Below are 20,935 nucleotides of genomic sequence, written 5' to 3' on the forward strand. Positions count from 1 at the left end.
ATCTCTTCTACTGTTTTAAGTTCTGCCAAGCTCTAAGGGTACCCTCATTGTATGCTACATTGAGGGGTACTAACTGTAGTTGTATCCTGGAGGTGACTCGCCAACTGCTGTAGCATCTCAGAGGAGTGGCAGGCGATATTGCCTTTAGGACAGCGTAGTCTACGTGCCTCTACATTCTCTGTGCAGCAACATCAGCAACATTATTTTGTGCTAAGTATCTTCTTCTCAGTTACTTTATTATTATTTTTAACAACACTAATGGCCTGAATGTGCCGGAAACATGGCAGAATAGTCAGAACCTTGGCTGAATCGGAGTCAGCCGAGTTGACTCACTGATTCAGTTGCTTACTCAGATGGACTTGGGCTCTGATATTTGGGCTCTTATGTAGCAGAAGAAACAGGAGCCTATGCGGTTGGAGATGGCTCATATTTGGAAATAATGAAGGCAGGGCTATATAAAGGAAGGGGTTCTATTCTTTAAAAAATGATCTTATCTTATCGTTGAATCTTATTTTCTCTTCTATTTTTGCCTAGGGTTTGAACATGATAGTTTTATTGTTTCTTCTTGTTTATGAACTCCACGGATATGATTAGATAACTCTCTTTTGGTTAAGGAATAAGTTGGAGTTCCAACCATGATATTTATGCAATGAATTAGTTTTGTCTCCATATTTTGTTGCTTATGATTCACTATTAATATTGTTATATGATCTGAATGCATGTTTAGTCGAGTCGTGAACCGGTTGAATTAGTTTTCATCTCTATTGCTAGATTAGGGTTATTATACGCAAAAGTGATAATTCCTGATTGCAAGTAGCATAACTGTGAGTATTGCTTGTAGTGATACATCCTAGAAGTCACAAGTGGATCATAACCTTTGTTAAAATGGATTAGTGCTTTTACATGTTCGTTTGCATTGATTAGTCTTATTTCATAGAACTTAGTGCTCTTAGGGAGTTAAACTTAATTGTGCTTTTACACTTTAGGTTGCTTTCTAGGTAGAATTCACATTCGCATCTTTTAATGTGTTTGTTCATGACAAGAGGAAATTAGCGGGATATTCTTGCAATCAAAGTATCCTAGGACTTTTAATAAATTGAGATTAAATATCAATTCTAGTTATTGTTGAAAAGCATGTTTGTGGATGAAAACGATATCCTTGACCAATCCTTTCACATATTTGAATTGTGTGCTTTATTTCTTTGTTTTGCTTTTATTTTATTTTAGTATATAAAATCATAAAATCCCCCGATTGTTATTATAGGAAACTGAACATATTGACAACCCAAGACCTCTCTGTGGGAACGATCCTTTCTTACCCTTTCTATATTATATATTTTGAGTAGTGAGAAAGTGTAATTATTTTTGACGCCTACGACAGCGATCACATTACCTGTGTGTTGGGGATGCTTGTATGTTGAACTACTTTCTTGGGTTGGTTCTTCAAAAAACACTTCATGCTCACGAAAATCATATTTCAAGGGTGTTGGTTCATCATATAAGTCCAATTGTGAGTTGTTATCATTAACCGAAGATTGAAGATATAATTGTTGTTGTAGTTGAGTTAATGATTCAGCAGTTGCAATTCTCTCCTCACAATCATCTTCCATTTGCACAAAAAAAATTCCACTCAAAAATATCTTTTCGCTCCTTCTACTCTCACAAATTCAAATAAAAATACACACTAATCTATCCCCCAAATACTTAAGATTTTACTGATTATTATTAACCACTAAACCTGATTAATGAGGGATACATTAGGAATTACAAAAATAATTACATAAGGATGACCCAAATTTGATATCTGGATCCAGTTTTTGTCATGTAGCTATATCCCCCAATTAATTTTCGTATCCCCCAATCGCGCGTTCTTGTAATTCATTACATACCTTAGAGGAATGATATCATGATGTTTTTTTCTCATTCAATATATGACACTTGAAAAACCTTATAGTTCACGGAAGATAACTAATATTCTTCATTTGATTTTTTTTTTCTTTTTTAAAGTAGAAGTAAGAAAGAAAATGATCCTGTTTTTTCATTACAAACACAAACTACCATCCCATCCCAAATTGTTGATTAATTATCACTCAGGTATTTTACAAGGAATACAAGCTTGAATGTAAAGAATGTATTCAAACAACAAACAAATGAGGAAAATTTACAAGGAATATAAGATATTTGCATTCTCTATAAATAGTGGAAGTATGAGAACTCCACAAAAAAACCAAGAAACATGTTTTGAGGCATACTGAAATTTTTTGAGGCATACTAAATAATGTCAAAATAGAGTCACCAAATAAAAAATAACATCACCCCTTATCCACCCTTTTTGATAATAGCATAATTACCCTTACATAATTGGTGTTAATAATTATGATTAGATTTGATTAGCTAGGAATTTTAAGGATTGATTAAAAATTATATTATTAGTGGTGAATTAGTAGATACATCAAATTTATGTGAGAGTTGGGATTCTTGAGAGGAAGAAGAAGAAGTGAAAAAAACTTGGGTTTTGAATTTTGAGATTTTAATGATTAGAAGTGACCAAAATGTGTGATTCAAATGATAGGTAGACTTCTATAGAGGTTTAATTTCTTTTTATAAGTTGAATCTGTCAAAAAATTTAATTTTTAAAACCCAGATCTACTGACCAGATGAACAGTTCGGCTGATAACTTTTCAGCCGAACCTAGGTATATTTTCAAAAAACTGAGGTTCGGCTGGAAAGTTATCAGCCGAACCTAGGTATATTTTCAAAAAACTGAGGTTCGGCTGAAAAGTTATCAGCCGAACTTCACTCTGTAACTGACGAATTTTGGTTCGGCTGATTCGAACAAAATCTAGCAAAGTCGTATTAGCCGAACATAGTGTTTCTCTAAATCATACACTAGGTTCGGCTCAAAATTGATACTCCAAGATCAGCCGAACTGATCTTCTGAAACCTAATTTCATCTTTGAAATCATATTCTATCGATCAAACAAAATAAAATCAATCAAAAACAAGATGGGTTTGTTACACATACATTCTAAAATACATATAAGAGCAATTGAGATTTGGATTTCGCGCTCCAACATCGCTCACTTCGATTCGTGTTTGCTTTGCTTGATCAATTTCTTGATTGAATTTGAGTCCAAGATGTTTGAGTTTAAAGTTTATTTTGATTTTTGATTTTAGGTTTTTGATGATAAGGACACTCTAATAATTTAAATTGTTTAAGGATATATAAGTAATTGTAGTACCTTTAGACACTTCTTATAAACCCACCCTAAATAGTATAATGAATGAGTATGCCTCAAAAAAATGAGTATGCCTCAAAACAGGTTTCAAAATCAATGAGGAAAATTCTTTGCAGCCAATCTGGAATTATCATACAACTCAAGGATAGCCCATTGGCCCATAACATATACATACACGAGTTGGTATTTGTATTCATGTTCATATCACTATTATTAGTAGTAGAAGAGATGCGAAGAACCTTGAAAGAGATGAAAAGAAAAACCCTGCCATCTTCCCTGCATTCGATGGGGTTGGACCGCCTGGTTTAGATGGGGTTGGGCCACCTGAAGACGGGTTCACATCGTCGTCTCCTTTCTTTGAAACAGGAGGCAAAGGTGGCTCTGACACATCAGCATCCGTCAAGACCGGGTTTGGAGCCTCAGCAGGTGGCAAAACTTGGGTGGTGATGAGTGGCAAGAGACCGCCAGGTGGAGCAGCCCTCATGTAAGGTGGCAATGTTTTTACACACCGAGACTCTGTTAAAGCCACAGTACCACCACCATATCAATAGAATGTATATCATAATATTTTTCTTTTTTTTTTTTTTTTTTTTTTTTGAAACTAGGCATAGGCCGGTCCTGCCCCTGGCAGGGTAGCCACCGGCTTACTCCCCCTGAGCAAACTCGACACCCTTTCACACAGTAACTTAGTAATAATTACATGAGATCTCCAATGTTTGAGCGGAGACTCGAACTGCTGATCTCTGGGCTAACCCCAGATGGTTATTAAATAGGAAAAGCTTCGGTAAGTTTTGAATTACTGGAATTAGGTTACAGCGGATGCACATGCAGAATCAGAAGCTACGGAATTGAAAAAAAGCCTTAAAAGTGAAAAGAGAAATTTTAAGAGTAGGGAGTTCTTACTTTTGTATGATGCAGCTGTGGCAGGGAAGTCAGTGATGACTCCATCAATCCCACCTCCCTGAACATAAGAGGTGATCTCCACGGTTGGGTCGGAAAAGAAATCCCATGCCTGAGACACAAACTCGTTTCTAAACAGATACGCGTACACTGTGAGGTTGAATGACTTCAGCCTAGGGACAACTTTAGTGGAACCAGTGAGGAAGAGTTGCTCACTAGTAAAGATGGATTCTTTGCTGATAGCAACAGAATCAGCAAAGCTCTGTATGTCTTTGATGGATGAGTCATCGACGAAGCTAATATCCTCATCAATCATGTACATGCGCTTGTACCTTGATTGTGCTTTAAACGCGGTCAGAACTGCTTTATTTGTAGACTGGATAATAACATTTTTGGTTGTTCCGTTCTTGTAACCAGATTTGTTTAGAACATCAATGACGGCATCGGTGATGCCCAAACCTTGCTTCTCTGCAAGATAGGCTGCGTGCTGCATGAATAAAAGTGCCAAAAACACCATTGTTAAAGTGGAAGCACAAGATATTAACATTAGCTACCAAAAAGACACAAGACGGGGGAGTAATAATATGTAAGCTCACCTCTATGTTGATTAAGACACCAGAAAGTCGCTTGCTCGATGCCAACGTTAAAAAGTGAGCCAATGAGACGAAACTTCCTGCATTTTTGTTTGCTGGATTCCGGAGGAGCTGGTAGTCAAAAGACGGGTTCGATATTACCGCTGCAAAAGAAACATTGCAAGTCAGGAATTAGCGTTTTCAGATCATTGCAGTTGTAATTAAACGTCTTTGTCTGGGGTAGAACTTCTTGCTGGTAGTATTCGTAGTGTATTTGCGAACCCCTCGGAGGTCAGAAGATTTGAACCAAATTTTCATTTTAGGTGAAGTGTACACACACAAATAATCAACTTACGTTTCAAGGTTTTAATTTCTTCCCATGTTAGATTGAAGGTAAAGATTCCAGGATTTCCTTGAATCTCTGGAATGATAACAGAGAGAGAGCCAAAGGCTGATTGAGCAACATCTGTTCCGTCTAAAAGGTTTATAGAGCTTAAGCAAACAGGGACTCCATCCTTCGTCATTTGGACAGGACAGTCGATATAATTTGCACCATCTGTAATGGCTTTGCTATATGCAAGATCAGTACATCCAGGGAACATTCCACTAGCTCCGTTGTGTGATATAACCTTAGGAGTTGCTGGAGCACAAACAGGTTAAACATGTAAGTAATACTACTCAAACAGATAGGAGTAGCAATATGTTAGAAGGAATGTCGGATATAGTGGCATACCTGGTCCGGAGCTGTTGTTTTCCATGTGAGCAAAGCAACCTGCCATCAGAATGAAATGTCAGTACCTTGACAGAATCATTTCTTGGAAATGAAAATGAGAAACTCTATTTGACTATTATTATGCTTTCTTTACATATTCTTCATATCCGGTTGAGCTAAAACAGTCTACAGAACTTTCTCGACTGACTTGTGAGGTTGTTTTTCCACCCTTTTCTGGCCTAGTGATTATTTGCTACCAATGAGGGAATTGTTGATGAAGAGAACTATAAAAACAAGGTGCCGTCAAGTGTTTCAAGATGCTTACTTATGGCTGCTGATGCAGTTATCGGGTAGTCTGACAATACTCCATCAACAGAAAAGTTGCCATTGTCAACAAATGACAGGTACTCAGACATTGGGTTATAACTATAGTTGTAGCTGAAAGATGCATCATTTGCGAAATCTGACGCATAAACTTTCAGTCCTTGCTTATGAGCATCCAAAACAAGAGATGTATGAGGTAATAGATATTGGTCACCAGCAACAGGCCAGATGTAGCTCTTAGGAACAAGAATTCCAGAGGCAAACGTCTTGATGAAAGTAAGGTTCCTCAAAAGTGAACTATAAGTCTTGTTTGTTGAAGGCTCGGTATCTCCTGCTCCAAGAAAACGAAATACCAGTTTGGTCGTGGTTGAATTAAATCGTGCTGATATACTTCTTAGAAAACCAACTTCTGGTGATGAGATATAATCAACTATAACTCTCTTTGATACTGAAAGCACATAGCTTCTCATACTCAAATTATGTTGTGTGAAAAATAAATTATGCTGCAAAAAAAATGAAAAATTTTTAAATTATCATTACAGGATTCACCCATCCGAGTACGTAGAGATAAAAATAACTCAAGAGAAAATACTGAGTTTAAGATAAGGTGAAATGATATAGTTCTCATCCTGTACCTGAACATTCAGCCATAAGCCTGAGGGTTCAAATGAAGCCACATCTTCAACGGCTAGGACAGGATACTTAGCATCAAATTTCGGTGTTCGGGAATCAATTCCTCGAAATACTGTTAGATAGAAAAGTAACAGTAATTACTGCTTCAAAGCTAAAACATGAAAGAAATTCCTATGATAAAAGAGTTCAGAGAGAACGCATGCACAAATTCATTGCCGCATTACAGTAAAACAGGTAACAAATATTGAAACACAAACCCATCCTGCACAACTACACCTCCTTCGAATTGGATGTTATATCAAAATTTGGATAGCAGAATATGTGGCACGTTATGTGTACTCGAGTCTCAATAGGCAAACAAGAAGGAAATAATTAAAATGAAGATATTCAGAAGTTTAGCTTACATAAGATATTTTTCTGCAGGAAGTCCATGTCATAGTCCACAGTGAACCATCCTTGCGTTGAAACCCCATTGACAAGGTATGTGCTGCTCGTATTTGGTGAAGCAAGTTCAATATCAGTAGCATTATTTAGCTTTAAGTCAGGGAAGCAGATCCCTACTGCATCCTTGGTCAATTGCACATCACACCAAAGAACAACATTGGGTAAACTTGTGAGCATTGCAAAATTGTATGCATCTTCGCTGGAATCGGGAAGCAGACCTGAAAATCCACCTCTAGCTATAACTAAAGGTTCATTTCCTGCACATAGAAATAACTATGTAAATATCTTCTGACTAAGTCATTGGTCAACCAAACGAATTAGAGACAATTTGCCAAACCAGCAAAGTCTGTAGATTCAATTTGGTGGTATTAGAGACACCCAAATTTTCTCTTCAATTTCTTCTCGGCGAATCCATTCAAGAATACAAAAAAAATCTGAAAGAATCAACTTTTTCAAGAGAGTACTCTATTTGTCTTAAAACCCACCGATTTCACCAACACACGCCAAATTGCACTATAAACAACAGAAAATCTCATCTCTACAAAGAGATTAAAAGAACAAACAATCCAGAAGAAGATGAAAAATAAGAAAAGAAAAAAGAAAGGAAGAAATTAGAGAACACGAGAGTAGTTTCAGATACCTACCACTTAAGGTCTGCCATGGAGAAGCTTTTCTAGTAGATCTTTGAGCTGAAACTAATACTGAATGAAGAACACAAACCAAGAAAAACGCGCGAAAGATCGACATTGCCGGATTTAATCCCGTCGGCATAAGCTTCAGATGAGACTTGAGAAAGAGTTTGAGTTGGCTTTGATGGATTTTATACAAGAATTGTTTTTCCGGACAAGTAACTAAATTATTTAAATAAGTGTTTATATTAACCGTTGATTAATCTATGGGAGACCATTTCAAACGAACAAAACAATCTATAAGGGGAGAAAGAGAGAGTGGAAAACTGTGGAAGCCGGCTACCTAACGCGTTCCATCGTGTTGAATGTGATGCTTACACTTTCTCAATCGTGCAAAAATGAAAAAAAGTGTAATCATCACTTTTCCTGAAACGGATAGTAAATTATAACCGAAGAATTTTACAAGGAAGACAATCTTGAGTATAAAGAATGTATTCAAACAACAAACAAATGTATACAAGATTTTCACGTTCTCTAAATAGAGTGGAAGAATGAGAAAACTCTACAAAAATAAATAAGGAAAAATTTTGTTGCAGCAAACCATTAAAAGAATGGATTACAAAAAGCTCCCAACTAACTACAAACCCAAAGATAACTAATTGGCTCACAAACATACATACACGAATAGATATTTGTATTCAAGTTTTCATATTAGCAGAACGGATGCGAAGAACAACGAAAGTGATGAGAAGAAAACTCCGGCTATTTCTCCTACATTCGCATTCGATTTAGAAGGACTTGGACCACCTGCAGAAGTCGAATTAGCATCGCTGGCTGTTTGCTTCGAAACAGGAGGGAACGGTGGTTCTGACACATCCGCAACTGTAAAGCTCGGATTTGGGGCCTCAGTAGGTGGCAGATATTGAGTGGTGACGAGTTGCAAGAGACCGCCAGGTAGAGCAGGGGTCATGTAAGGTGGCAATTCTTTGGCCTCTAAACACTTGGACTCTGTTGGAACCAAAGTAACACCACCATATCAGTAGAAAATATTGTATACGATAATCAGCAATTGAACTTTGTACCTTCATCTCAGCAAGATGATTCACTAAAATCACACTAGCACTTGGATTATATTTTTTTTTCGTTCTTAATTGTTTCTTCTAAATGCATGATAGCGGATGCGACTATATATAAAGGTTGTGATGCTGCACCACAAAAGTGAGACTAGCATCTGCTGTGAAGTCTTTAGCGGTTTGCTTAAGACATATGCATGACTTCTTTTAGTTGCAACGATACGAACATAAAGAAGTCTACTGTTCTGTGATTTTGTTATCAAATCAGGAACAGATTCACTAAGTCGAAGTTACTAAAATTGGTTGGTCTACAGCAAGTGCACATGCAGAATCAAAAGCAATGGCATTGAGAAAAAGACATTAAGTGAAAAGAAGAGTTGAGAGTTCTTACTTTTGTATGATGCAGCTGTGGCAGGGAAGTCAGTGATGACTCCATCGATATCAGCTCCCATAACATAAGAGTTGATCTCCACGATTGGGTCGGAGAAGAAATCCCATGCCTGAGACACAAACTCGTTTCTAAACAGATATGCGTACACTGTGAGGTTGAATGACTTCAGCCTAGGGACAACTTTAGTGGAACCAGTGAGGAAGAGCTGCTCATCAGGAAAGATGGATTCTTTGCTGATAGCAACAGAATCAGCAAAGCTCTTTATGTCTTTGATGGATGAGTCATCGATGGAGCTGATATCCTCATCAACCATATACATGCGCTTGTACCCTGATTGCGCTTTAAACGTTGTCAGAACTGCTTTATTTGTTGACTGGATAATAACTTCCTGGGCTGTTTGGTTCTTGTAACCAGATCTGTTTAAAACATCAATGACAGCATCAATGACGCCCAAACCTTGCTTCTCCGCAAGATAGGCTGCGTTCTGCATGAATAAAAGTGCCAACATTGTTAAGGTGGAAGTACATGATATATTAACAGGTGGAGAATGTCTTCTTGTCGTTTTCTTTCTCAAAATTCTATACCAAAGAGACACAAGAGATGGGAGTAATCTGTAAGCTCACCTCTATGTTGATTAAGACACCAGAAAGTGGCTTGCTCAACGCCAACGTTAAAAAGTCAGCCAATGAGACGAAACTTCCTGCATTTTTATTTGCTGGATTCCGGACAAGCTGGTAGTCAAAAGACGGGTTCGATATTACCGCTGCAAAAGAAACATTTAGAATTAGGAAGGCTTTGTGGAATAAATTTTATAGTGCTACATATGGGATTTTATTTACTCACTCCCAAGAAAATTAACTTTCTTCAGAAATTCAGGAGTTAGCATTTTCAGATCATTGCACTTTGACATCTAAATTATACTATTGAGACTTCTCACTGGGAGTATTTATTTTATATACATGGACCCCTCAGAAATCAGAAGAAACAAAAAAATCAACTTACGTTTCAAGGTTTGAATCTCTTCCCATGTTAGATTGAAGGTAAAGATTCCAGGATTTTTTTGAATCTCTGGAATGTTAACAGAGAGAGAGCCAAAGGTTGATTGAGCAACTGCTGTCCCCTCTATGAGATTTATTGAGGTTAAGCAAACAGGGACTCCATCTTTTGTCATTTGAACAGGGCAGTCAATAAAATTTGCACCATCTGCAATGGCTTGGTTATATGCAAGATCAGTACAACCAGGGAACATTCCACTAGCTCCGTTGTGTGATATAACTGTAGGAGTGTCTGAAGCACAAACAGGTTAAACATGTGAGTTGGCAGTACTGTATCAGTGTCTTTAGAACGAGTACCGAACCTCAAACAGATAATAGCTAAATGTTAGAAGGATTTGATATATATATGGTGGCATACCTTCTCCAGAGCTTTTATTGTCCATGTGAGAAAAGCAACCTGCCATCACAACAGAATGTTAGTACCTTGAAAGAATCGTTTCTTGAAAATGAAAATGAGAGGCTATTTAACTACTTATAAATACATTGTTCAGACTGAATTACGAATGTGCTTTCAGTGAACAGTTCAAATTAACTGTACTCAAGAGTATTACAGGCAAAGAAAAACAGACAAAACCCTCAGTAAGAATTGCAGGGGTTTCTGAATGTCTACTACACCAGTTATACCTGTTACAGCAAAGGGTGACAAAAACCCCGCAAGGTGTGCACAAGTTTCTGCAAGTTTATACGTGAAGGAGGGGACAAGTTCTTGGGAAAATGTTGGCAGTCGTACACCTTTGGAAGAAAAAAAAGATTGTATTTTGTTCATATTTTGCATGTCTATTGCATATGTTACACCCGTTACAGTTACATCCCCTTTGGGACTATAAGGATTGCTAAATTATGATTTCCCATATATGCCACAGCTATCCGGTGCAACCATGAACCCTATCTTAGCAGTGTTATCTGGCCGAAGATAACAATCAATACTAGTAAACCCTATGGCTACACGTACAATCATCAATATGCTTAAAAATTCTTCATGCCCAGTTGAGGTAGAACAGTCTCTACAGAACTTTCTCAATTGACCGATGAGGTTGTTTTTCCACCCCTTTGTGGCCCAGTTATTATTTGCGCGGTCATTCTTTGTACAGTATAACAATCTTTACTCGTCGAGATATACTTTTCCCTATTGATCTATTATCGGAGGAAAAGCATATCTATTGATGCAGTATATTTTTTATTATCTTTCTTAACTCGAAAATATATAATTGTTGCTACCAATGAGGGAACTATTGATAAAGAGAACTGTAAAAAACGGTGCCATTGAGAGATTCAAGGTGCTTACCGATGGCCGCTGATGCAGTTAGTGGGAAGTCTGATAATACACCGTCAACAGAAAATTCGCCATTGTCAACAAATGAGACATATTCAGTCAAAGGATTATAACTGTAGTTGTAGCTGAAAGATGCATCATTTGCGAAATCTGACGCATAAACTTCCAGTCCTTGCTTATGAGCATCCGAAACAACAGATGTATGAGGTAACAGATATTGGCCAGTAGTAACAGGCCAGATGTAGCTCTTAGGAACAAGGATTCCAGAGGCAAAAGTCTTGATAAAAGTAAGATTCTTCAAAAGTGAACCGTAAGTCTGGTTTGTTGAAAGCTCAGTATCTCTTGCTCCAAGAAAACGGAACACCAGTTTGGTCTTGCTTGTTCTAAATCGTGCTTCTATACTTCTCAGAAAACCAACTTCTGGTGATGAGATATAGTTAACTATAACACTCTTTGATACTGAAAGCACATAGCTTCTCATGTTCAATTTATGTTGTGTGAAAAATGAACTATGCTGCAAAAAAAAAAAAAAATGTTAGACGAGAGATTTAATTGGTCCAAAGCGTCATGGTAAGAAATCTAATTTATCGATATAAGATTCATCCTTCTAAATATGTGGAGTACTCAAGATAAGATGAAATGGATATAGTTCACAACCCCTACCTGAATATTCAGCCATACGCCAGAGGGTTTATTTTGTGCTACCACGTCTTCAACGGCTTGGATAGCAAACATATTACCATCGAATCTGTTTGTCCGGGAATAAATTCCTTGAGTTACTGTTAGATAGCAAAGGAACTGTGAGTACTACTTCAAACATCAAACAAATGCTTCAGAGAGAAACTATGAAATCATAGCCTCATTTTACAGTAAAACAAGAAACATTGAAACAGAAACCAACCCTACATAATAACTACACCTCCTTCGAATTGGATGTTAGCCGTATGGCAAGATTTCAAGTTCCACTTTGTCAAATGCAAACTAAAACTAAAGAATCTAGGAACTGCATCACCTTTTTGGCAGAAAATGATAAAAGCAAGTGACGGCGGTAAAAAAAAAAAAAAGTCTAGCCTTCTGTTGCGTTCATTTTCAAGAGTTGAAAGAAGTCTAAATCCTTAATCAACACTGCAGGATAAAAGGCTTTTAGGTTATTAACCTAATGATTCTATATGAGATTCACTGATGCCTCTTTGGGAAAAGAACATTTCTTTCTTTGATAGGGAAAACAATATCTATTCTTGGCTATTAGGTTGTTATGGTTATCAATCTGGACTTTATTATAAGGAAGTATTAAGAGTGGCTCCAGAAGATACATGAGCCATCTCATCTAGTTATAGTTTGACTATAAAGATCATTAATATCAAATAATCAGCTTCCCCTGTAGATCTTCGATATCGAGTTCATCTCTTTAACACTGTTCATGAAATTGGAAGCAACCTAAGCTGAACTGAAACATCTAATAGTTTAAGAAAGCTTAAGTGAAGCAGAATTTGCTCATGATGACTTGTAATAGTCAAGTTATAAGCTACACATATATCAATATATGGAAAGCCGAAGGGATGGCATTTCCGGCATACTCCGAGTCTGTAGATCAGACTTGATTGGCAAACAAGAAGGAAATAATTAAGATTAAGAAAGAGGATATTCAAGACTTTATCTTACAGAAGATATTTTGCAGGAAGTCCATGTCATAGTCCACAGTAAACCATCCTTTTGTTGAAACCCCATTGACAAGGTATGTGCTGCTCGTATTTGGTGAAAAATCTGCAATGCTGGAAGAGTTATCTAGCTTTAAGTCAGGAAAGCAGATCCCTACTGCATCCTTTGTCAATTGTACATCACACCAAAGAACAACATTGGGTGAACTTGTGCTCATTGCTATACTGTACGCAGCTGAGCTGGAATCGGGGAGCAGACCTGAAAATCCACCTCTAGCGATAACTAAAGGTTCATTTCCTGCAAGTAGAATTAACTATGTAAATAGCTTGGTTCTCAAACAAGTACAAAGATTATACTTTATAGGACATTAACAAATGACTTAGACAAAGAACTGTGCAGAATATCGAGCCACGTGATTGGCATGAAACACGTCCAAATGAAGCGTAAGTTAAGTACAAGTTATCAAATGGTTAACGTAAAGGTTAACTAGCGATACACCTATACTAACATTTTGTACCAGCTCAAAGTACAATCATACATTTGGGCAAAAAAGTGCTAACCGTAATACATATTTTCTTCTTTTAATTTTCTGACCAGTAAAATTATGTTGTAGATGGAGTTTCGAGTTCAGGTTGTGGGTCACACCTACAGTCAATAATTGGTATCTGTAAATACTGTAGTCAACAAATTCCTATGGTGTAGGTTTAAATTCCTATGCTGACTCTTGCTATAAACGTATATATGCTACATAGAGTCAACAGTGGCCTCTAATGTGATGCAATTCACAATTAATTGGTGAACCAGATAATTTACCATGTCCCAGGTCCTACTTACTGCATAATCTAAACATCATATAGCCAGCTCGTCTCACCTTCGCTATCATTTACTACCATTGGAAACTCAGCCCTGACAAACCAAAATCTCTCATCATGGTTACTTAAAAGCCTCTAAGGTATTGTTAGTCGTTCTAATCTCAAGAACAAAAAGAGCTTTAAAAGTTCTCCGATAAAGTAAAGGCTGATAACCCTCCATAACTGCCCACTGATTCATTAAGCTCCTTTAGGATTTGGCTTTCTTCAGCCTCAACACTTTATGGCGGAATCTCAAGACTTAATTTAGATTCCTATCTAGTAAAACCCTTTTCGACTTGACGACCTTATTTTCAGAAACCATACTCCATGTGCAACCATGCTAGCCCCATCATCTACGAGATCCTGATTTCTGAGTAAATCATTGGTCCTCCAGAATAAACGTCAGATTCTCACTAACCAGAAAAGTCTACAGATACAATTGCTTCTAGCCAACAATTTGGCATCTTTTATGGCAACACGCAAACACTATCCTCAAAATTAGTTATTTTCCTTATATAGAACCAATCAAAAATTACTGCTGCAAATTCAATATGTTCTATTATGGAAACAAATACCCATGTAAGAAAGAATTACTACAGCATATAAATTCATCTTCTTTTAATCTTAGTATCATCATCAAATTAAAATAAGCACTACAAAAAAATCATTAAAAGGGTGTAAAGATAAAAGGATAAAAATAGTAGGTCTCAAATTCTCCCACATTTACTACTCTTTCCTATTTGAGTAATTTAGCATCTTAACGAAATGCTAATTTAAGAAAAACTGACTGGCTCGACCTAAATGAACCTATAGTCTAGAATTACTTAGTTTGTAAAAAATATTTCAAGTGACGAACCATGTTTCGACACCACCACCATCATTGATCATTATGATTAATCATCACAAAATGAAAACTAAGAACATAGAATGTTCAAAAGATTCCTGAAAAAAATCAAATTTTTAGAGAGTACTCTATTTCTCTATGAAGATCTAACAATTAAACTCCGCCATTTTCACCAACAAACACCAAATCGCACTGAAAACAACCTAAATGTTTCATCTCTACAGAGAGATGAAAAACAACAACCTAATATCCCTCATTCAAATAACAACAAAAACACTTTGTGATCAGCTCAAAACGAAACAAATCAAAGTAAAGTATACATAAATCCAGAATAAAATGAAGAATAACCAAAGAAAAGAAGGAAATGAAGGAAGGATGGAAGCTAGAAATTAGAGAAAATGAGAGTAGTTCTGGATACACACCGCTTAAGGTCTGCCATGAAGTAGCTTTTTTAGTAGATCTTTGAGCTGAAACCTGAAGCGTTACTACTGAGTGAAGAACACAGACGATGAAAAGCGCGCGAAAGATCGACATTGCCGGATTTAATCCCGGCATAAGCTTCAGAGTATCAAGTTCTGCTGGTCGGATTTACAGCTCGAATTTGGAGGAGAGAGAAGATGAGAGTTGAGAGACAGAGAGAGAGGAGTTGAGTTGGCTTTAATGGATTTTATATAAAAACTAAATAAATTAAATCATTTAGGGTGAGAAAAAACAGAGAGAGAGTTCATTTAATGGAATTTGTATAAGCCGGCTATCTAACGCGTCGCCACGTTTAATGATTTAGACTGGCTTTTTCGGCTCTAGATTGTAGCCGATTCGATCGGCGCATTTGTAATAATGAGCTTAGAGTCTTGTGATATCTAGCACATCATAAATGTTAAGGGGGTGAAGAAAGGTTACTTGTTTGTTTGTCTAGGAAATTGGAACACAACCAAATGCAGTTACAATTAAATGTCCTCTGCTAGGTGGGATCAAATTTTATGGTACGTAGATTGCAACAGTTTGATCCTATATTGTTCCTATTCTAATTTAAAGCAAGCAGTGTATGCCTGTCAGCCAATGCCACAGTGTGCCATCACCAGAAACTAATTTGGTACCCCTGATGATTTGGTAAGCTTTAAATAGCAATAGATAACGGGACCATCATTTTCCGCCTAGCTGGCTCTGATCACATTCATCAGTTGTCTGCTGTATCTTTTTTCTTTTCTTTTTTTTATTTCTGAAAATAATGCACTAGACGTATAAGTATGGGGATTGTTATGTTTCGGGGATTATGTAACGCTTTTGTATTTGTATTTGAAGAAATTCCGGCAAGTCTTTGTACGTTTCCTGAATTTCAATCTCCAGCTGCTCCACGATGCTTGACATCTCGCGTTTGCTTGTTCAAATAGCCGGCCTGGTGCATACACACTAACTCAACAAAGCTGAACTCTTTGTTTTTGCGAAAGTTGAAGAGGTCGCTGGTCTTCTTTGGCATCCAGCATTTGCCGTTCTGTTTGATAATTACAGACACGTCTGTCCACATTGCCGTATGGCGCACTTTCAATGGTTGAGCTGCTTCAGCTTATATAATTAATTACATCAGCATAGGTGCAATATTAGTATCTTTTTCTGGGGCCGTTTGTTGCATTTTGTGGGCCCATAACCAGCGGGTTAATTGGCGTTAGGACGACAAAGCGACCAACGTCATCGGTGATTCAATGTCATCGAGAATTCTGTAGTCTGGTATTTCCTAGATAACATAATTAACTGGCGAAACTATCCTTGTCCCGACCTAACACCGTTTGTCAACTCTCGCCCCAAAGGCAGATCAAAATCATTTATACAGGCCTTGATATTTCATTTCAAGGAACGAGATAAACCAAGGTTCTTAGGTAGTAGTATTAATTTCTAACCCGATAATTTCTAACCGACATTGTCAGCTATATATTATTAAAAAATTCTAAAAAATGTTAAACATAGTTAAATCGTATCGTATATTGAAACTCATACCGGTGAATAAAATGGATTTGGAGATATGGTGTTGAAGATAAAACTCTTTGGAGAAGAGTTATCAATCAAAAATTTGGTAGTAATCCTGAGACATTTTATCCTAATCATTTAAAAAAGATTATCGGTAAGATCTTGTGGTCAGGAATCTTGAAACGCGAAAGATATGTGGAGCTTAGCTCTACAATTCAGATGTATAGAAGTGACGGATATCTTTTTTGGAAGGATATTTGGCTGAATAATCAATCAATAATGGCTATCTTTTCCAAAAACAATTAAGCTCAGTAGATTAAAGGGGGTTTCAGTTCAAGAGATATCCAGCGTTGGTGCTGATAATAGCTGAAATTGAATTTTGCAGACTCCTAAATAACGAAGAGGTTGAGGATATAACATATTTTGCTCAACATGCTTCATGTTATCAATCAGGATGGAGGCACGGATCAACGACTTTGACGGCTAGGTAACAAAAAATTCTTTGCTGCAAAGTGTTATAAAGCTCTGGCAGATGAAGGCTTGTTGTTTTTCTCACAAGTGCCTATGGAATTCAAAAATTCTCCAAAAGGTAATATTTTTTGTTTAGACCCTTTTTTACAATACTGCACCAATACAAGATACTTACAAGAACCATGTTGGAGTGAGTGGGTGTCTACTGTGTACGAAATCATCTGAGTGTACTCATCGTATTTCTTTGCATTAAGAGATAACTAGAGCAATATAACATCATTTATTAAAGTAGTTGATTTTCCAGGAATCTGTCCGGAAATCAGTTTGGGAATGAAATAAAAAGAAGCATAAGAATGTTGCAATCAAATGGAAGGTATGAGACATAATACCATTTGAATATGATGGACGGCCTAGATTTAAAGGAACGTAGGTATTTCAGTGACAAACATAACACTTTAGATACTATTATTGAAAAGGTGAAGTGTTTGATTTTCAATTGGTGCGTGGGTACTTCGATTTTTAAGGGATACTCTATTAGTGATGTTATGCAAAATTGGGATGCAGTTTTGAGTAATAGGTAATGTATGTCAGCTATGCTATAATTGAGCTTTTGTAAATCTTTTTTCACAACTTTTGCACCTTCTTAGTGTTGAGCTGTTCTATTAATAATTCTTGCCCTTTTCGAGTCAAAAAAAAAAGGTTAAATCGTATTATAAAGAACGTCATTCTTTCTTCTACCTCAGTAGATATATTGAGAAAACCGGTTTAGGAAATCGTAAACTTTACAGAAGTTTTTCAAGATCATACAAGTTGTAGTATCTCCACCAATTCTTTCCTATCAAATCTACCCCTACAGATTGGACAACAGTTTCAGAAAACCTTCTTCTTTCTGGCAAACGAGATGACTAAACATCTAGGGTTAAACTGATTTTGGAAAAAAACCAGTATGTGTCAACGCACAAGGCGATGACTGGATCAAATCTAACCCAATGTTCATCGGGACATGTAAATAACATAAACTGGATTTTTTTAAGTTTAGTTTTCCAAATGAAATCAAGGTAGCAGTGACCCAACCAGAAGTAACAGCATCCAAAAAGTAACAAAAGTGTTTCAAGTAGCATTGGTAATCTGAATCGGTCTTTAAGTGTCTGTATCGGAACGAATCGGTGGAATGACTCGGCTTTGGAGATGTTGTAACATTTTTAGTAATAGATGAACTTGATGATGATCTTGATCGAATTTTTGTTGTATTTAACTCCATTACTTATCCTAAAACCGCACGTTGGAAAACCCCCTTGAACTCTTCTGTCCTCCGGAAAACCCCCTTGAACTCTTCTGTCCACCGGAAAAGAAGTTAATCATTACCCATAAGGCATACAATTAATAAACCAAAAACAATGAATTCGTCGGAAAAGACGTTGCAACTCTTGTAACTTCGGAAAGAATCACCTACAAGAACGCAACAAGAGCACGACCCAATCTTAAAAACCCCATTACAGAGATGATTACAAGCCTCAAGAAAGAGGATAAGAAAGCAAATAGGAAAAAAAAAACAACTAGATCAATAAAAGACCCTAGTAGAGGATTCAAAAGACATCCAAAACTACTAAAGGAAGCAGTTAAGCTCGCAGGTGCCAGAGATGATGTTGTAATTGTGATATGCTTGGAGATAAGTGCTGAAATAGGTGTTATGCTTTGATCTCTTTTCTTCATCAAATCACACAACAAACCTTTACTTACATCAAAGTTCCAAGCAAGACAACCCTATACTACAAAGAATAAGATTGAAGCTTAAGATGGTGATTGATCTGCTCAGATCCCCTCTTAAAAGAGCCGATCTAAGCAGATTGGGGATCAGACAGCTAGGGTTTTCGTCTCTATATTGTTTGGAGAAAAATAGAGAGAGGAAAGATATCATGCCATTATAGGTGGTTATTCTTAGACACCTCTCTACTCTTTTCCCTATTCTGGGTGGCATCTTATTCACTACTCATGTCATTTTTGACCTTAGAAGGTTTATTGTTTCTCAAATTTTAATCTTTTAAGATGGGTGGTGCCGAAGACTCTGAAAACTAACCTTTGCTTATTTATTTATTTTTGTAGTGTTTTTTAGATTTTAATTTATTTTATTTTATTTTTATTTATCCCAAAAAAATATATTGCAAATTTATTGGAACATGTGTCCTTTCTTTCCAGTGTGATACCAAGTATCACAAACCTTTGAAGAAACAACTACAAAATTGAAAGATTCATTTTAGACGCTTAAGTTTTGTTTCACTTAATGGTTTTAAACAAACATTCGTAAACAAATCGAGGTTTTAAACAAAAACACTATGTTATAGGGTAGCTGAACCATGACCAATAAGAATGGTTTGGCTTTTGATCATGCACAGTATCATCAGTCATGAGCGAAGCCAGCTTAAAACATGGATGTGCTATCAGTTAGGGGCGGAGCCAGCTTAGAGCATGGGTACAGAGTTGCACCCCCAGCACAGCTGGCTCCCAACCTTAATATTGCGTATTTTAGCTTGTTTTTGGTGCAAAGTGGTCTCTCAAACCCATTTTTCACCCCTTACTATGGAAATGGGAACCTGGCTCCACCCCTACTATCAGTATGTTAAGAATTTAAAAATTAGAAGCAATATGTAGGCTAAATGACCAACTTATATCATTCTATAAATTTGACAGGAAATAAAATATATTTGCATTAAAAGCTTTTAAAGTTCATTTTTCCCACTTAACCTAATGTAGTGCATGGTTTGTTGTGATGGGTATATCATCGAATCGGTGCTCATTGGTACATATATGATACCATGGTATTGTTGGTACTAACCGAAAATAACGATTTATGTACATGTATATTATATTATCGTCTTTCATCATATAGATTTGCATATATGATGTTAAAATACACTTGCACGCCAAAGTAGTTAATATCGTGTATCGGTATCATATCGGCATGGTACGATACACCTATACAAAAGATTATATCGGTTTTTATCGGTGATACATCATTAAGAATACAATTATAAATATTTATAAACGTTTCAATCTAACAAAACTGGTGTCATATGATGCATTAATTCTCAAGATCAAAAGCTTTACAGTACAAATTAAAGGGTGCAAAAGAAGAAGATGATTAGGAAGAAGGGTTATGTTTACAAATTTTCAGATCTTAATAGCTTTTTCTACCAAATTACCATTAACGATATTATCATTGTATCAGTGAACCTAATATATCGGTTTGTACCGGCCGATATGAGCGTTTTTATCGTTCAATCCTTGTATGGCCGATATTTTAGATATCATAAAAGTTTTCCCCGATACACGATAAAAACTTATAATATCGGCTGATCCGACCAATATTGAAAACATTGTTTCACGCACAATAGATTAGTCAAAATAAAGCCGACTGAACCATCAATTACAAAAAGGATTAGAATTTCAATAAATTATTACATTAAATATGGCTAACCGTATAATGTGAAAAGATTGATACTACAGTTCGAATTAACTTCGTCTTCGAAATTTGAACAACTAGTAGATGGTTTGACTTTGCTCTTTGGTTTGATATCCTATTTGTAGAGGATATGTGTGAGGAAGTAAATGTATCTTTAAAGGATCATTCTCGTAGAGTGCGATTTTGTGCACACTCCTTAACGAGTGTGCACGTAACACTTCAATCTCCATCGTTAATTAAATTTAGGGAGTTATATAACGAGGGTCATGATTCTAAACATGAAGGGTAGTCGGGCCATCAGTTAACTAATCAACCAATCAATTGAATATGTCAAATATGCATTTTTTTCAGGAGTGTGCACATAATTAAACTCATTCTCGTACGTCTATCACGACATCCATGTATTGGATACTAAGAATCGGTAACCGAATTCCATTTTCCTT

At 36.5% G+C, this 20,935-nt stretch overlaps 2 protein-coding genes across 2 annotated transcripts; both read right to left on the reverse strand.

Moving 5' to 3' along the window:
• Positions 1–3,273: 3,273 nt before the first annotated feature.
• On the reverse strand, positions 3,274–7,803 carry LOC113336850 (glycerophosphodiester phosphodiesterase GDPDL4-like). The gene is made up of 9 exons (XM_026582533.1): positions 7,469–7,803; positions 6,785–7,081; positions 6,383–6,492; positions 5,749–6,250; positions 5,445–5,483; positions 5,067–5,351; positions 4,736–4,875; positions 4,143–4,626; positions 3,274–3,755 (listed from the first exon to the last, which is right to left on the reverse strand). The coding sequence occupies exons 1-9, from the start codon at positions 7,593–7,595 to the stop codon at positions 3,439–3,441; spliced, it is 2,301 nt and encodes a 766-aa protein (XP_026438318.1). The 5' UTR covers positions 7,596–7,803; the 3' UTR covers positions 3,274–3,438.
• Positions 7,804–7,910: 107 nt separating this feature from the next.
• Positions 7,911–15,301, reverse strand: LOC113336851 (glycerophosphodiester phosphodiesterase GDPDL4-like). The gene is made up of 9 exons (XM_026582534.1): positions 15,022–15,301; positions 12,908–13,201; positions 11,909–12,024; positions 11,258–11,759; positions 10,331–10,369; positions 9,920–10,204; positions 9,541–9,680; positions 8,918–9,401; positions 7,911–8,461 (listed from the first exon to the last, which is right to left on the reverse strand). Exons 1-9 carry the CDS (start codon positions 15,152–15,154, stop codon positions 8,160–8,162), a joined length of 2,295 nt encoding a protein of 764 aa, XP_026438319.1. The 5' UTR covers positions 15,155–15,301; the 3' UTR covers positions 7,911–8,159.
• Between the last annotated feature and the right edge of the window lie 5,634 nt (positions 15,302–20,935).

This window comes from Papaver somniferum, unplaced genomic scaffold, assembly GCF_003573695.1.
Source record: "Papaver somniferum cultivar HN1 unplaced genomic scaffold, ASM357369v1 unplaced-scaffold_154, whole genome shotgun sequence".
NCBI lineage: Eukaryota > Viridiplantae > Streptophyta > Magnoliopsida > Ranunculales > Papaveraceae > Papaver > Papaver somniferum.

Excerpts from the sequence above, each read along its gene's own strand:
- LOC113336850 (XM_026582533.1), bottom strand. The coding sequence starts at position 7,595 with ATGCCGACGGGATTAAATCCGGCAATGTCGATCTTTCGCGCGTTTTTC. Across the intron at positions 6,493-6,784 it reads CCTGCAGAAAAATATCTTAT|TATTTCGAGGAATTGATTCC; the intron begins GTAAGCTAAACT and ends TCTATCTAACAG. Across the intron at positions 4,627-4,735 it reads GTGTCTTAATCAACATAGAG|CACGCAGCCTATCTTGCAGA; the intron begins GTGAGCTTACAT and ends TTATTCATGCAG.
- LOC113336851 (XM_026582534.1), bottom strand. The coding sequence starts at position 15,154 with ATGCCGGGATTAAATCCGGCAATGTCGATCTTTCGCGCGCTTTTCATC. Across the intron at positions 10,370-11,257 it reads AACTGCATCAGCGGCCATCG|GTTGCTTTTCTCACATGGAC; the intron begins GTAAGCACCTTG and ends TTGTGATGGCAG. Across the intron at positions 9,681-9,919 it reads AGAGATTCAAACCTTGAAAC|CGGTAATATCGAACCCGTCT; the intron begins GTAAGTTGATTT and ends TTTCTTTTGCAG.